Genomic DNA, 18,792 nt, shown 5'->3' with positions numbered 1-18,792 from the left:
TGTTTGTCTCTGTCTCTAGTGTGATGGGACAGATTTAACATCAAAGGTTCAGGACTTGAAGCTGCAGTGTCTGGTCTTCCTCAACATCCCCAGGTTAGTCAGTGCTGGCCCTGCTACTACTACTGCAGATACTAGTTTCTACATGATCTTCCACTGCTGGAGATTAATCGTATCATTGTTCATTTCTTTATAAAGTTTCACCACATTCAAAGAATATGCATTAACACATTCACATGAGCTTCATTTTTAAACATATCAAAACAGGAAAATGTGCAATACATATCAAAATGAACATATTAAAAACGTTCAGGTTGCAGCTGACATTACAAGTCATGGTTTCCAGTTATCATAATAACATAAATGCTTTCCAGCTCAGAGTTTGGCAGGTTAGGTGCTCAGCAGTCACTTTCAGAGCAGCGATGGAAAGATTTAAGACAAAACAGCTCAAATGAATGCTGAAACATCTCAACACAGACTGTGTCCGTGTGCATTTACTGTGATATCACACTTTCCTAAACTGATAATAGAGTTATCCTGCTCAGTTATGACTGGAAAACATGAAAACAAGAGTCAGTGGAGTCAGACCTACAGGTTGTTCTCTCTCCACATCAACAGTTTCTTTGTTATTCCTTGTACATTTAAAATATAAGCTCATTTTAACTGAAGAAAATGAAACTTTCATAATATTCATTGCTTATTTTAGGTGAAAATATTCATTTGTAAATCTGCACAGCTCCTGTTGACTTTTCTACTGAGTGGCTGAGAATGAGCCTATATTATTTAACTTATCATATCATATCATGTCGTATCATATCATAGATATCATCAAGAATATGCAAAAGGAACTTTTATGGCTCCATAGTACCCATAGAACAATTTGGTCAAAAAGTGAAATGTGTTTAGTTACTCTGCTGCAACATGACATGTAGGCAACTGTTTTAAAAGCCAAAGGTCAGTGATACAGTAGGTCAACCACTGAAAAGGTAACAGCTACTTGTTCATCCAGTAGTAAAACATCACCAAACACTTTGTTGAGAACACTTGTACAATCTAAAGCAATCTAATTATTCAGCTCTGCCATACATTCTACTATATGAAGCTTATACATCTTTTTTTTCTAAATTAAGGTGCTGTTGTCAGAGAGGTGACAGTTCCACCTCATATTTATTATTGAGGCTTCCCATATTTCTATTTCTCAAGCATTTGGTCACAACATCATGAATCAAGCGTAGCCAATTATGTGTGTTAATTTACTTGAAATGCCTTCTGTATGGTGGGAGCCTGATATTACACAAGCTGTTTATGACACGGAGGAGAAAAAGCACCAATTTGTGTAAAGGCAATCATCTGTTGGTGGTGTTGGAGCATTGATGTGCAATAAACACAATCCATGCTGAGGGAGCCTCATCATCACTGCTGTAGCTGTTTGTCCTTACTGTCAGTGAAGAGCTAATTGCAGAGCGCTTGCAGTTTGTGGATGAAGAGGTTCCATTAGAAATCAGCCCACAAGGAGCTTTAATCCAACCAGATGATGATGAGTGTTGCTGCTGCTTCTGATAATAACAATGTGTGTGTTGTGTGTATTTCTGGCACTAATGGTTATAATGATGATGATGATGATGATGAGTGTGTGTGCTGTGTGCTTCAGGTACTGTGCAGGCACTACACCTTGGGGTAACCCCAGTGAACATCATGACTTTGAACCTCAGCGCCATGATGATGGATACATCGAGGTCATTGGATTCACCATGACATCACTGGTACGGAGCTCTCACTTCTCCTAGTAATCATGGTAACCAGGGAAGGAAAGGATCTATCATCAGTTGGATGACCAGCTGCCAGTCAACAGTCTATTTAGTTAAAATAATATAAATATGATTAAATATTTCATAGACTTAGTATCATTTGTCATAATGTGTCAGTAGTGGTTCACACACATACTGCTATTTAAACAGTGTTTACACAATTGTTCACATATATCACAGTATCATTATTACATTATTAATATTACAAGAACAAAGTCATAAAAGTCTAAGAATAATGTTTTTTGAACAAGGTTTATTTTTATTTTCCATTTTCAAAATAATCAGTACAATTCCTGAAGTAAACACTGGACTATAGTTTTCAACCCACCCATCCTTGTATCCCCCCCCCCCCCCCCCCCCATTCAGCAAGTTATTTAAGACATGAAATTAACCCGTAACAGAATTCGTAAAGTGGATTAAAAAAAATAAAAAAAATAAAAAATACAATAAATAAATAAAATAAAATAAAAAAATGAGGGGAAAAATAAGAATAAAGCAGATACAAAAGAGGGAGAGCAACCTAAGAATAATATTTTAAGATTTAAAATACTTTTGGTAAAAATAAGAAAACATCCTAGGAGGCAGACTGTACAGTATGTCTTGCTCTTTATTCATCATCCATCCATCCATCTTCTTGCCGCTTATCCGGGGTCGGGTCGCGGGGGCAGCAGCCTAAGCAGGGAAGCCCAGACTTCCCTCTCCCCCAGCCACTTCATCATTATGTTATGAGAGAAAATGAAATGAGTTCCATGATGAATGACTTAATAAACAGACTTGTTTTGAAGCAGCAGCTGGAGAAATGGTTTTCTCCACACAGATGAGCCAAGAGTGTAGTTAGAGGAAGAGATTTAGGCTTTATGAAATGATATGAAAGGAAGAAGAGTATACCTGTGATATAAAATTATTATCCCTTTCAGATCAACACAGTAACACAGCTATCTGACAGACATCTACTGTCTCTGGATGAAACCGTAAACAATAAAGTTTAAGGACATAGCTGTGGTTGGGAAGTTCCAGTAACAAGATTTACATTTACTAAACCAACTTCTCATGCTTGAAACCTCCTCTTCTGGAAACACATTAGCTTATTGTCCCCACAAATGTTAAAGTCTGTGTAAAGTAAGAATAAATATGTTTTCTGAGTTTGACATACCACAGAGAAGCATGTTGTTAACCACCCTGAAACCCCGCCCCCTTCCAAGTGTCACCTGTCAATCAAAGTCACCACCTCTACCAGAAACGTGGATGCTACGTCTGAGAGCTTTCTGCTGCTAACTCAGCTCGGTGGCTAGCTCGGCGGCTAACTCAGCGGTGGCTAACTGTAGACTGTAGTAGTAGCTTATACAGTCTATGAGTAGTAGTAGTGTGCACTGAATGTATTTATACCTCTACAGCAGCAGGGGCGGACCCACTAAATCCTGAACACAGAAATGTTGAAACACAGTTTGTGAAGCCTAGCTCCACAATTCAAATCTAATTGGTTGAAATGCTTTTTACACCTTTTTTAGAAATACATTTATGACCTGTTTAATGTGTTTAGAAGAAAATGTCTGCATTCACTTAACACGGTCTTCAACTTCACCACCCCAATTAAGTGCAGCACACAGCTGCTTCCTATTGAGCATCATGGAGTATTGAGACGGAACCAAAATGACAAAGTTTTATTAGAGGTTTTATTTGTCATTTATTTGTCATTGGTTATCTTGGGCTTGGAGACTAAACATTTATAACAGAAAGCTTGCAATACAAACTGGAAGTGTGTAGTTTTACCTCATTAGCCTCTAGATTTAAACCATTCTTTTTAAATGTCTTTTATGAGCTTATATGTCAAATTCATGGAAATGGAACATTAAATCCCTGATGTATCAATAACTCAATCAATTAATCAACCAATCAATCTTTATTTATATAGCGCCAAATCACAACAAAAGTCATCTCTAGGTACTTTACATATAGAGCAGGTCTAGTTAAAGTAGCCTTTAATGAAGTCATCACTTGAGTAACGTTGTGAATATTTGTGTGTAGGCTACTCTGCAGGTTGGAGGTCATGGCGAGAGGTTGAACCAGTGTAGAGAAGTAACTCTCACCACTACAAAACCTCTTCCAGTACAGGTATGTACACGCACACACACACACACACACACACACACACACACACACACACACACACACACACAGTGATGGAACGATATTCAGATTCTTTGCTTCAAGGTGCAGTGAGTAGAAGTTAGTGGCATCTACAGAATCATCACAAATTGAATATAATATGCATAAATACGTTTTAAATAGTCTCTAATCATCTGAAAATAACAACCGTTGTCTTTTTGCTACCTTTGAATGAGCCCTTTACATCAACAGAGGGAGTGGTTCCTCTTACATAAACCCCTCCATGTTTCTATGGTAGCCCAGAATGGACAAATCAAAGCTCTGGCACTTGAGAGGGCCTTTGGCAGTTTTGCGGCCAGCGTAGGTTTTCCTCCGTGCTTAGTGAGGGAGTCATCACTGCTAGATGCCGCTAAATTCTAAGTAAAAGTCCTGTATCCTGTATACTACAATATACTTATTTAAGTTAAGCTGCAGAAAAGTCGTGACCCCTCTGACAGATATATCATATATAGAGTGCTGCTTGAAACACTTTAGAATGATCTCTATCTCTGCATAAATATGACTAAAAACATGATCAGATTTTTACAGGAAACCATACAAATATTTATTTAGGGAAATGATCCAATCTTACATGTTTGTGAGAGGCAAACATATGTGAAGCCTTGCTTTCATTAAATGTTATAGATAGAACTTCACAAAATACTTCCAGTAACTGTTTATCAGCTGTGCACATTGGCTAAGAGGAATGTTGTAGTCCATTTCCCCTCACAGAACAGTCAATGAGCTGCACGCTCCACAGCAGCACCTGTCCAAACTCTTAAGAAATGGCAACTCTTCTAAAGCCCTCAGACACCCTTCTGTGTGTGTTGTGAAGATCAGACCTTGGTAGGAAGGACCCAGATTTCTCTTCATATACAGAACATATAGCGCTTCCCTGACTCACACTTGATTGAAACACTCAACTTCAATTTCTTTTGTTTAATTGATGTCTTTTTATCTAGCTCTGAGACTTGCATGGAAGTCTGACCACATTTTACGCCATACTTTTGCAGAAATAGAGAAAATTCTAAAGGCAAGCAACACTGTATGACAACATTAGATTACTAATAAGAAAGCATGTAACTGCTGGAAGTGGAGCTAGTTTGATCTACTTAATATACAGTTTGCTAGTTTATTCCAGTGGTTCCCAGCCAAGTGGTTGGGACCAAAGGGTCACCAGATAAATCTGAGGGGTCATCAGATGTTAAAAGCTGTAAAACAACTCATAGACATCTGAAATGTGAGTCTGACTACACACTGCTTTTTGTAAGACGTCAAAAGACAAAAACGTTTTAAACCACTGGTTTCATCTTTAACAATGTGTTGTATTTTAAAAGCTTGTTATATTATCCATTGTGTCAAATCTGCATCTGAAAAGTAACTAAAGCTGTCAAATAAATGTAGTGGAGTAGAAAGTACAATATTTCCCTCTGAGATGTAGTGGAGTAGAAGTATGAAGTAACATCAAAAAGACATATATAATAAGTAAAGTACAAGTACATCAAAATTGTACTGAAATACAGTACTTGAGACACACACACACACACACACACACACACACACACACACACACACACACACACACACACACACACACACACACACACACACACACACACACACAGTACTGTACATCTGTTACTGTACTGCTTCACTGAGCTGCTTCATACTTCTACACACAGGCTTATTGTTACCATTATATACAGGCTGTCCATAAAGTCTCTTTACAATTCATCACATTTATTACAAAAGCAAATGAATAGATAAATACACCTCTATATGGGGAGTTGCACGAAGCACATCAAGATGGTACTGGATTTCTTGCCATGTTGGCTGTGGTAAAGCCTCATCAATGGCTCAGTGATGTTTAGCTTCAGGTCATTGATGTCCCGTATCTTTGTTCAATACACGATACACAAATGTGATGTGATTAAAAACTTTGATAACCACTGAGTATATAGAACAAATCTGATACATATCTCATCAATTGCTTTTGTAATGATTTTTTTACATTGTAAAGAGACTTTGGGGACAAACTGTACATCATGCATTGATGCAGTTCTATATTATTACAAAATATAGTTTATCCTAACTTTTAATAGAAAACCAGTAAAAAGACTAAGGGACAGAGGATGGCACGCATGGTGCATGTGTCTTTGTTAGTTTCCCCCAGCACAGTTGTCATTTTCTCTCCCTGCACCCACGTTGTCTAAATAGCAAATGCACTTGCACCAGTCTGTGCACCTATGGGTGTGTTGGTCTCTAAATGAGGTTGGTCAGGTTCATTGGTGGTGCGTTGCTATTTTGAGGCAGACGAAAGCTATTGTGCTACTGACCACAAAAAACCAGGTCTAAAGTCACTGGTGCTTATGTTACTGTTATTTAAAGATCACCATCAAGAGTCCAATATGCTCCTATACAGGCGGGTATATAGGTGGGTATATAGGCAGGTATATAGGGGGGTATATAGGGGGGTATATAGGGGGGTATATAGGCGGGTATATAGGCGGGTATATAGGCAGGTATATAGGCGGGTATACAGGCGGGTATATAGGTGGGTATATAGGGGGGTATATGGGTGGGTATATAGGGGGGTATATAGGGGGGTATATAGGGGGGTATATAAGGCAGGTATATAGGGGGGTATATAGGCAGGTATATAGGGGGGTATATAGGCGGGTATATAGGGAGGTATATAGGCAGGTATATAGGGGGGTATATAGGCAGGTATATAGGGGGGTATATAGGGGGGTATATAGGGGGGTATATAGGCGGGTATATAGGGGGGTATATAGGCAGGTATATAGGCAGGTATATAGGCGGGTATATAGACGGGTATATAGGGGGGTATATAGGCAGGTATATAGACGGGTATATAGACGGGTATATAGACGGGTATATAGGGGGGTATATAGGGAGGTATATAGACGGGTATATAGGCAGGTATATAGACGGGTATATAGACGGGTATATAGACGGGTATATAGACGGGTATATAGGGGGGTATATAGGGAGGTATATAGGGAGGTATATAGGGGGGTATATAGGCGGGTATATAGACGGGTATATAGGGGGGTATATAGGCAGGTATATAGACGGGTATATAGGCAGGTATATAGACGGGTATATAGACGGGTATATAGACGGGTATATAGGGGGGTATATAGGGAGGTATATAGGGAGGTATATAGGGGGGTATATAGGCGGGTATATAGGGAGGTATACAGGCGGGTATATAGGGGGGTATATAGGTGTGTATATAGGCAGGTATATAGGGGGGTATATAGGCGGGTATATAGGGAGGTATATAGGCAGGTATATAAGGGGGTATATAGGCAGGTATATAGGGGGGTATATAGGCAGGTATATAGGCGGGTATATAGGGGGTATATAGGGGGGTATATAGGCAGGTATATAGGGGGGTATATAGGCGGGTATATAGGGAGGTATATAGGCAGGTATATAAGGGGGTATATAGGCAGGTATATAGGGGGGTATATAGGCGGGTATATAGGGAGGTATATAGGCAGGTATATAGGGAGGTATATGGGGGGTATATAGGGGGGTATATAGGGGGGTATATAGGCGGGTATATAGGCAGGTATATAGGCGGGTATATAGGCGGGTATATAGGGGTATATAGGCAGGTATATAGGCAGGTATATAGGGGGGTATATAGGCAGGTATATAGGCAGGTATATAGGCGGGTATATAGGGGTATATAGGCAGGTATATAGGCAGGTATATAGGCGGGTATATAGGGGTATATAGGCAGGTATATAGGCAGGTATATAGGGGGGTATATAGGCGCAGACACATGTAAATATGATTTATTGTTATGTTAAATGATTAATTGGTTAATTGATCAATTTTGATAACTTTTAGGTGGATGGTGAACCATGCAGACTTGCTCCCTCAGTCATCCACATCAGCCTCAGAAACCAGGCTAACATGATTCAGAAAACTAAACGACGGACGTCACTACCACACCTCAATGAGTAAGTCATACACACACACACACACACACACACACACACACACACACACACACACACACACTGACTTGATAATGTAAGATTCATCCGGTTATGTCTGTCTTATTGTATGTATTGTATGTTGTATATGTACAGACGGGGTGATTGCTGTAATTTCCCTGTACTTCTGTATAGTGACAAAATAAAGCCTAAATAAAAATATAGCCTATCTACTTTGTAAAGATTCATTAGTTAAAACTAGTGTGGTGTTGTTTGTGTCTCAGCCAGCAGCCAGTCCCAGAGAGGCTGAGGATCAGAGTCAGCAGGATCAGTATGACGGACTATGAGGCTCTGCACTATGACAAGGACAAGCTACGACAAGCATGTAAGGAAACACATTTACATCTATATGTGTTACTGCAGTTACTGAACATGCTAATATTCTACAGGGTCTTGCTTCTGTTTCAGCCGGTATTATGTATCTGTTATGTGTTATTTGTCATAAATGCCAAGCAGAGATTTATGTTTAAACATTTGTATACACAGCTTAAGCACAGATTTGTGCTTACACACTGTTGGTGAATGAGGACCAATGTAACCAGTACATTTGGTTTGTTTTTGATGGTAAATATCAATTATATCTCAAGCCCTTCTTTGATTATTGTCAATAATAATAATAATAATCTTTTAGAAAAAATGTAAAAAACTATTCATAATAAATATTGAACAGATCCGTGGTCCAAATGGCATATTTATAGAACATCAACCAGAGGCTATGTGCTTTAATATCTGCTTAAATTACACTAAGTATAAACATTATGGTGTATAATTAATAGGAAAAGTAATGTAGTAGTGAAAAAAGACACAACAATACAAAAACAATACGCTTTAATACCTTATATTGTCTGTTGAAACAATTTCCATATTATCTGGCCCTTTATCATCTCTAATGACTTGCAGGTCAAACAAGCCAAATAAAATATACATGTTATATTATACAAAATTTGTAAGGGGTTTAAAGAATTGATGTAAAATGTATATTTTAAATGTATTCACTCTCCACAGGAGAATGTGTTCAGTGTGCAGTAGGTTATCAGTACACCTCACTTACAGTATTCATTAGCTCTTAAAGAACAGATGAGTTGGTTATATCAGACCACATTTTCAATCAGTTGCTTCTTGCTAGTCAGTGTGTGGTTAGGAGATCTTCCAGTGTTAGCCATGCTGAAAAAGCTGCATGTGGATGTACCTGAATAACAGCAGCATCTTCAGATTGAAGTGGGAATTAAACTGCTTGGTGATTAGGAGGTAGAGCAGTGATCTGAAGGTCAACAAGATTATTTTCAGCTGTCTCTCCATATTCTCCATCTCAGTCTCTCTTCACCCTGCACTCATGTGATGGAGCTCTGTGTGTCTGTATTCACATGAAAGATGACACACACACACACACGCACACACGCACACACGCACACACGCACACACACACACACACACACACACACACACACACACACACACACACACACACACACACACACACACACACACACACACACACAGATGTTTCAGGTATATAGTCTCTCTCTCATTGTGAACAATTACACTGAATTGGCTTCACAGAAAACACATACACTCATTTGGTTCATGTTAGTTCAGAGTGTTAACACAAGGTGGCGCTCTTAGCTTTTATAACATTGTAAACAGCACCTTTTATAATACTGTAAACTATATATATTGGTGTAAATGTAAACATATTTATTTTTGTTTCCGTGCATATTATTTGTATGTACTGTGTTGTGGGATTATATATATACAGTATATATATACATATTTCATAAGTATGATAGTAATAATCAAATAATCAAACCACATTTAACAAAAAAAATCCTAAAGTGTTATGTTGAAGTGTTATATTTTGTGATTTGGCTGATTGATGTTCATTTTTTATACTTCATTCTTTGTTCTTTGCTATCTGAAGTTTGAGTTGTTTTCTCATTATGTAAATCAATCACTGCTCCCAACTTGTGGATGTCACACTTTGGGGAGATGGTAAAAATATATTTCATACCCTGAGGCACAGTGGTTATATCATCTCAATGCCATTTCTCTGACTGTGGCTCTGTGTTCCAAATTGAACATATGAGTAGACTATATTAAGTGTTTCATGGGGATTTGGATGGACCTTTCACTCTGCCTTTTTGAACAGTGATCTGTAAAGTTAACTAATGAAATGACTAAATACAAACATATTTATTGTGTAATGTACAGATGTGTGGCAAATGAAAGAAAAAACTGGTACAAGTCTGAATGTTTGACCCCTACAATGAGTGGATCTGGTAGCTCTGTTATGCAGTGAGAGGCATTTTGCTGGCATGGTTTGGGTCCACTTGTCCTATTTTAGGGAAGGGTCACTGCAGATCAATACAAAGTAGTGGTGAGTGATCACCTTTATCCTATGATGGAACATTTCTATCCTGATGGGAGTGGTCTCTTCCAGGATGATGATGTGAGTTATATGTTATGGCGACCCAACACTATGACACACCTGATTTGAAATAATATAGATAAGAATATAGATCATATAAAACTAAACATAAAAATCAATTATTTTTTACCATCTGTTAATCTAATTCTTAAATGTAAAAAGAGACAAGCAGAGTCATTATTTCAGACAATGCAGTTGCAGCTGTGTCTTGATCAGATGCCAGGTTATTCAGAGATATAAAGGTATCAAATGTACATTCTATAATACAATTTAACATTGAATGAACAGAGATAATTACCATTCATTATAAATATCAAGATATAAATGTCAAAATGATGTAAAGTCAGTTGTATCATAGAAATATGGTTGTAACGTTCGATGTGAAAGTATGGAATAATATCATTCTTGTATTTCACATTCTGTGATTAAATTAAAACCCTAGAATACAGTGATATAACTACAATGATATGACTTGAAGAAAAACACAAATCCTCACAACTGGAACCAGAAAATGTTTGACATTGGTGATTCATTTTCTGTTAATGGGCTGATCAATTTGATCAACTAATTGTTTCAGCTCTCATTTGTTTACAGTCTTTGGAAAGTGTTTGTTCCACTTAAGATTTTTCAGCTTTTGTTGTCTGGTCAGAGAAGCCCTGAGTAAAACACTGACCAATGGCCTGCATTTACAAACACAACATAGCATCTACCATTACAGCACATTGCACAACAACCAATCTGTAGCTTCTTGAAAAGGTCACTTTAAAAGGGAACATCCTGAGAGGGAGTCCAGGAGTCCATGAAGAGGATGTAATACTCTGTAAGTGGGCTGTTATAAGATGCACCTGGCTAATAAACAGCTCTGCAGCTCCTGCTGCTCTGAGGAATGTTTAAAGACCGTGTAAAGTGAATTCAGACATTTTCTTCTAAACACATTAAATAGGTCATAAATGTATTTCTAAAAAAGGTGTAAAAAGCATTTCAACCATTTAGATTTGAATTGTGGAGCTAGGCTTCACAAACTGTGTTTCAACATTTCTGTGATTTAGTGGGCGGGTCTGAAAATGAATAGCATAAACCCCCCCCTGCTGCTGTAGAGGTATAAATACATTCAGTACACACTACTACTACTACAGTCTACAGTTAGCCAGTTAGCTGAACTAGCCGCCGAGTTAGCCACGGAGCTAGCAGCCGAGTTAGCAGCAGAAAGCTCTCAAACTTAGCATCCATGTTTCTGGTAGAGGTGGTGACTTTGATTGACAGGTGACACTTGGTAGGGGGCGGGGTTTCAGCAGTGTTTGGTAGCAGAGAAAGAGTTTTACACAACTTTGAAGCCTAATTTCATATAATAGGGTTTTTTTTTAATCATTCAAATTTGGCAGGGTGGTTAACAACACACTTTTCTGTGGTATGTCAAACTCAGAACACATATTTATTCTTACTTTACACAGACTTTAAAGAACATTCCATTGAATAGTGAATTATAAAAAGAGTGAACAGGTTATCTCTATCAAAATCTGTGAAGTGACTGCTCAATGTGTGTGTGTGTGTATGTGTGTTTGTGTGTGTGTGTGTTTGTGTGTGTGTACGTGTGAGTTTGACTGCTCTGCCAGCACAATAAGCTGTGTGATGTTCAGCCAGCAGTGCTGTGTTGGTGCAGCGGGCGGCTGGCCTGGACTGCCTCAGGAAGCTGTCTTTATTGTTTGAGCGACTTACGTCAGCTTACTGATGATGAGCTAGCTCAGTCAGGCTCCTTTTTTTAAAATGAAAAAAAAAAAACACCAATGCCCACAACAGGAAAAGAACATGATGCAGAAGAGATCATGGCTGAAATTGAACTGCCACAGTGGTGATACTTTTAGTGATAAGACTTGAGATCTGCACTCACTTCAGACTTAAATTGGGAAAGTGAGGACTTGCTAATTGAATAGGACTTGTTGGCCTGACTTAAAAAAACAGGTACAAAATCACTCTTTATTGTGACAAACTTTAGTAAGTTTAAAGCAGGGTCACTGATGATTGACCTACCAGAATTGTACTGATTAGCTAGTAGCTGAGATCCTTCAGTATTGCAAACCCATATATTGTGTTCATGAAAAGCAACAGGTTTAAGAATGTCTTCACTATCAACATTGTTGAACCAAAAACACATACAACTTGAGCTGACCAGTCACAACTCTTGCAGTTTCCAAGTTGTTCTTGTATATTCCTGATTCTTAGTTATATTTTTGTGGAGGGACACATTAGCAACATTTAGTCTACAGCAGCTACAAATATGATCAAAATGTTCTGTAATAATTCGTCCTGTTCATATAAAACAATTACAATTAATTAGTTGAATTTCAAATACACAGTGTCAGTGTAATTGATGATGGCTAAAATCCACAATATGTCCACACAGTCATTTTGTGCATAAATGTGTTTAAAAGTTGATCTAAAAAGTTGAAGCTCCAGCAGAGTTAGTCATATCTGCCACTTTTTTTAATCTTTAACATTAAATTCTTTCTTTGTGTTTCCTCAGACAGAGTTTCCCTGTTGAGCTGTGGTGGAAGTATAGTTACAAAAAGGACTTTAGCACTAACAAGACTGCTATTTTGGAAAATATATACACTTGATTTCACTCATTAGCTTCAGATTAACTTTTAAATATATTTTTGCACAGAAGGACTGGTGGATTTTGTCCTCCGTCTTTTACATTGTAACTGCTGTTTCAATGACTGTTGTTTAAAGACAGTTTGTTCAAGGCTTAACAAATGTGAAATTGTTCTTTAACACTCAACAATCCTTTTGACTTGTTTCCCCTGAAGGACTTTAAAAGCCTGCTCTGACCTTGCCTTATCTTTCTGTCACCAAGAGGATTTATGCAAATATTCCAGTATAATTTACAGCATATTTTCTTTTTTCAAATGTACTGCAGCAATCCATGCAACCTGTTTAAATATCAGTTCCCAATTTCCACAGCCACAGTGCTGCTGTGTTTTCATAAAAACATATATTTAATTGCATTCATGTGGAGTTCCAGGTCTACATCAGTCCCTGAAACATGACCAGAATTAAACCTAGCTTTACTCACAGGGTCTTGGAGTTGAGAACCAATGTATAAGCAGATCTCAAAGTGCTGCTGGATAATTGTCTTGTTCCTCTATATCTCCAGCCATTCCTCTGGGACTGATCGTGGTTCCTGGTGACAGCGACTTGGAAACCTGCAGAGAACACATCCAGCGTTTGCAGGAGGTAGGTGGATGGGAGGAAGGGAGGGATGAAAAGGGCATGCTTCTATATCACTAAATGGAAAGATACAAAGCACCACAAAGAAACAGGAAACCCCTTTTAAAATTTGGGACAAAGCTATTTAAAGTGTGTGTGTGTGTGTGTGCATGCATGCGTGCGTGTGTGTGTGTGTGTGTTTGCGTGCCTGAGTTTCTTAATATCTGGACTACTCTCCTCTCTACTCTCCTTAAATCCCATCTTCCTCTAGGATTTCTGCTCAGTCCACCCCTCCCTCAGATGCTTGGGACTGCAGGTTGGTAGTTGGATGCTGGAGTCTGTGGTGTGGTTTTTGTTTGGCTCAGAGGCACATGGGAAACTAAGAGCTACCAACTCCTTGAAAGCAACAATAGTAACATTCAACATTTTAGCAGCAAATTTGACACTTTCTTTATGTTGTATTAGTAATCACTACAAACAACCAACACACAACAGGTGAAACTTTTGAAATCACATTTGCAATTGGCCTTATGCAATAAACATACCAAAAGAGTGTCCATCTTCATGCTGAAGTTAGCTTAAAGATGTTATTTACACCACAGTTTTCAACACTGGGGCACTGCATTAAAGACGAGTATAGAACCCAATCTTCAATAAGCAAAAGAGAGAAAATCGAGATAAGCATACGTGAAAGAAATCACAAAGCAGAAACCCCAAAACCCAGAAAACACAAAATCTCTTAACCAGTATACATCAATCCGTCCAAGAAAATACATGACAGCAACTGAAGTACACAACTCTTTAAGCTAAATAATAATGCAAGACAGTTCTTTAAAAATACAAGCCAAATCATACGAATGAGCAAACCATATGAGGTGTAACACAGGAAACCAAAAGAACTAAAAGTCCAAAAACCATAAGTCCATACCACATACTGATATATACAATATATACTAACCATAATAGTATACTATACAAAATAAATGAATTAACAGTTATATACCACTGGGCATCAATCAAACAGCCTCTTTGGAATGACACTGCAAATGAAACTTCATATAATAAAAAGCTAAATGTTTTCTCCAAAGATTTAATACTTTTTTTGCCCCCAAGATATTATTGGAGCTGTTTCACTGCCAAATGCAATTCTTTGAAATTTTGCCGCCATGAGCAGCTCGACTGAGTTTACAGGACTCAGGACTGTGCTCATAGAACTAAAGTTACAATTTATTCAGTACACAAGACAATGTATTAGGTTTAGGTTTAGGATACTTTCAGAGGTCAGTTAACCACAGCAGCAATTAAATATGCTCTGCTAATACTTCTGCAATTCTTTAAAGTGGTTTAAATTAGCTTAAGTCAAACCATAAAACTAATGAGGTAGATTTTAGTAGAAATGTTACGTCTGACACCAATGCAAGTTATTAACAATTGAAGGAACTCTGTCACTGAGGGCTCTAAATTTTGTACAATCAAATCCTGCACACACACACACACACACACACACACACACACACACACACACACACACACACACAAACAAACACCCACACACACATAAACAGAACAGATTCTTTACTCAGGGGTTAGGTACAGAATGTAGTCAATAATGCATTACACAACATAATGCACATACAGTTACACAAATAAAATCAACAGGTTTTAACAGGACCAGGAAAAAACATTCAGTCAATCCTAATTCCAGTTAGAGTGAAGATTTACCACCATTAAAACAACAACACCATGAGAATAGGAAATGACTGTAATGTGCTGTACTGGCACCTGGCAGTCTCAGAACTAGATGTATTACTCCCTGATTTATTATTCAATTCAATTCAATTCAATTCAATTCAATTCAATTCAATTCAATTCAATTCAATTCAATTCAATTCAGTGTAATTTAATTTTATTTAATTTATTTAATTTAATTCAACTGTGTTTTCCACAAGTTTTATTTACTGGAGCAGTTCTGTCAGACACATGGAAATTAATTAAGAAAACTCTAATTAAAATAGTACTCTCAGAACTTGGTCTCCATTCTCCCTATATTTAGTACCAGACTTCATCATTCTTTCCAGGGTGCTTCTTGGGAAATGATCTTGAACTGTAAAATAAAGCTTTTATATTTTATTTCCCAACAAATTCAGTTTCAAAGTTCTGTTACTCGATCTAGGGCAGAAAATGCAGGACACGGGCTTGTCGACAAGCTTTTGAGAAAAAGGGTAGATGGAGAAGGTGAAGTGGAGCAGGTGAGGGGTTCTGGATAGTGTGAGCAGTTTGGAGGCTGGGTAAGCAGCAGAACTGGGAAAGTGAGTGAACAATCCAAATCAGAGACAGGTGATGAGGAAAACTGTGGTAGACTGGAGTGTAAACCTGGAACACAGGGGGACTCAGAATAAGTGCAAACTGATACGAAGAACAATAGAACTGGCCTCGATGTGTGAGCCAAAAGGCCTTTACTTTAACAGAAAAGTCAAACTCAGTCCACAGTTAGAAGGAAGTAAAAACTGAGAGGTTTTTGTACTAGCTGTTCTCACCTGTAGTCACCACTGAAGAAGTACGGGCATCCAACTGGCAGGCCAGGTGGTCATGCAGCCACAGAGTCTACTTAGGTCAGGCTGAGATAGTACTGTACCTGCCTGTTCATTATTTCCCCCTGTTGGTTACATAGTTCCACAGTTCTGACTACAGACACATATCTGTCTCTTCAAATATGGAAATCCAGCAACAACTGCAGTCATGTTTTTCTTGCTCTACAGACGTTTATATTTGTTGAAAGCTTAAATAACACACCAACTCTGAAAACATCAATTTCTTTAGTTGTGTGTAAAAAACCTGCAGGGATATTTTGCCTGATGTGAAAATGCTTCCATGCTTTAATAAAACAAAGTCAAATTTCACACATCCTACATAAAAAACAACCTTAGCTATTGCTTCAGTACCTGGGCTTTTTTACTTTTGGCTCTATTGTCATTGCACTGCAGGGACTCGAGCATGAACCATCACATTTTGGCATTTTCTTCATTTTGAAATGTATGACATATTTGACATTTCCTGCCCAGCAAAGTACATATGTCTGCTGTGGTCACTGACGGTTTGAGGTCTTTAAGCATCAGACTAATTACCTGGATGACTCAACCAGAGGTTATTAGAGTCAGACTCAGCTTAAGTCCAAGTAAAGTGTATGGGGCAAGGATCACCTCTCTTCATCTTACATAGCCTGTTTAAAAAGACAGATGTAGCAGGGTGTGACATTACTTGTTGGTTTCATTGGAGCCAGTGTGAATCCAAAAGTTGCTGCTTATGTTCAGTGCCATCTTTTCCATTTGGAGCCAGGAATTGCCAAATAAGGAGTCCACAGTGTTGCCTTTCATGATCTGGAAACACACTGTGCTATCTCAAACCCAAGCTAATGCTAGCTTACTGGGAACAGTGAGTGCCGTAGACTTGGACTAACATTAGCTACTTCCTTTACTTAAATTGTGCAAACAAGATATCGTGATCAAGTAATATATTAGACTTTGAAATATTACAAAAGTCCCAGAGCCGGGGAGAGCAGAAGGTGAGCCAGCTGTCAATCACAGTTGTAAATTAGTGCTCACATGGCAGACATCATAGGTACTATTAATCTTCAAATCGTATTGATGGAGCAATCATTTGTAAAATGAACACCAGCCCACTCATTGGGGTGGGCTAAATTTAGAGATTGAGATAATAAAGACTTGTTGAAAAAAAATATTTATGTAGTATTTCTAGAGAGAAGTTGATGTGTCACAGTTTGAGCATCTAGCTGCCATTGCTGGAATTGCACTTGAAAGTACTTATGCATTGGCTTCAGCCTCAGGCTGTGGTAGTTGTCCCTTGCATGCATATCTTGATACCTTTTCGGGCAGTGATTGTGATGTTCTTGATGGCTCACTCTCTTTGCAATCCTATGATGTAGGAGCTGTAAAGCCCTGCAGATGGATTGGACATCAAAGCCTCTGCAGTGTGCTTTAATGTGTATTGTGCCTGCCATCCTCAACCCTTGCACTCACTTATTAGGTCTCTGTACAACAGTCAATTCTAGAGGACCCTTTGTCCACTCTTTGAGAAAGCTGATTGATTCCTTTGCATTGTACATTGCTTCTGACAATCCCAACAACAACTCTGTTCCAGGGATGTCCCTCTCTGGCACTGCAGGGATGCTGGTGTTTCTGCCTGATCCCATTGAAATAAGTTGAATGGGCTTGGGAAGTTGTCATAAATCCACAGGATCAGGAACTTGATCTGGAGTGGCTCAGAATTGCAGTTCATGGTTCGGTCCAATCTGGTCCATGTGCCTTCCTTCCTAACCCATACCACCCTACTGGAGCATACTTTCTCTACCCCTGCTCATACTCATTCCTGAACCATGAGACATCTTTCTTTCCTTGGGCTCTCTTGTAGTGAGGCTTCTGAAATATACAGATGCAACTGACACTCTGCATAAAGTCATCCTCTTCCTCTCAGTCCTCCACTTCCTCTCGTCCTCACCTCTAATTCAGTATTGCAGCCTTTTAACTTGCCCAAGCAATCAAGAACTAGACTAAAGGGGAACTATTGCATGTTCTTCAGGCTGTTTAAAGTCATTCTGTCCTGGCATTGTGGTGGTCATAGCTGACTTCTGAGTGGCTGATTTTCCTTTTGAATGCCAAAAATCAGCAGTGGCCATGGGGTTTGTGTTTGGATACTATGTACTGTACACCAAAGGCTGCTATCCACCTACAATAATATTGTCATGCGGATTGTAGCTTTAAGTAAAGGAAATGTTGAGTAATATAACATATACTAAGTTCTTAACTAATAGCTTGTCATGAACATTGTTCATGTTCTACACCAGATTATCAGACTTTAAGGCTCCTGTATATCATTTCCCTCTATCTTTTCTGTGGTTGCCATGGTCACACTACTAGCTGTGATGGAAAGGTGAAAAAGTTGATAATGGTAGAGGCCTGTTTTAAAGTACCTTTTCAGTTATTCCTCTAATGAAAGTTGAACTTAGAAGGCCACAGCAGGGCTGTAGATATGTGTGCTCAGTATTCATATCTTTTCATGCTGCATCATTCAGGCAGCTCAATTATTCTAGTATTTGGAGAGGGCACCTTTCCTCTCTTTCCATCATTTTCTGTTGTCATAAGACAATATGACAGACTTA

At 38.5% G+C, this 18,792-nt stretch overlaps 1 protein-coding gene across 2 annotated transcripts in view; it reads left to right on the top strand.

The window, feature by feature from the left end:
• Positions 1-18,792, top strand: part of dgkza (diacylglycerol kinase, zeta a) — a 107,026-nt gene that overhangs the window by 36,948 nt on the left and 51,286 nt on the right. For both annotated transcript variants that reach the window (XM_053314294.1, XM_053314293.1), the window contains 6 exons: positions 20-93; positions 1,649-1,760; positions 3,831-3,917; positions 7,836-7,948; positions 8,209-8,309; positions 13,564-13,643. In XM_053314294.1, coding sequence (XP_053170269.1) covers positions 20-93; positions 1,649-1,760; positions 3,831-3,917; positions 7,836-7,948; positions 8,209-8,309; positions 13,564-13,643 — 567 coding nt within the window. The remainder of the gene's footprint in view (positions 1-19; positions 94-1,648; positions 1,761-3,830; positions 3,918-7,835; positions 7,949-8,208; positions 8,310-13,563; positions 13,644-18,792) is intronic.

This window comes from Scomber japonicus, chromosome 24, assembly GCF_027409825.1.
Source record: "Scomber japonicus isolate fScoJap1 chromosome 24, fScoJap1.pri, whole genome shotgun sequence".
Lineage (NCBI taxonomy): Eukaryota > Metazoa > Chordata > Actinopteri > Scombriformes > Scombridae > Scomber > Scomber japonicus.
This window is presented reverse-complemented; position numbering and strand designations above follow the sequence as displayed.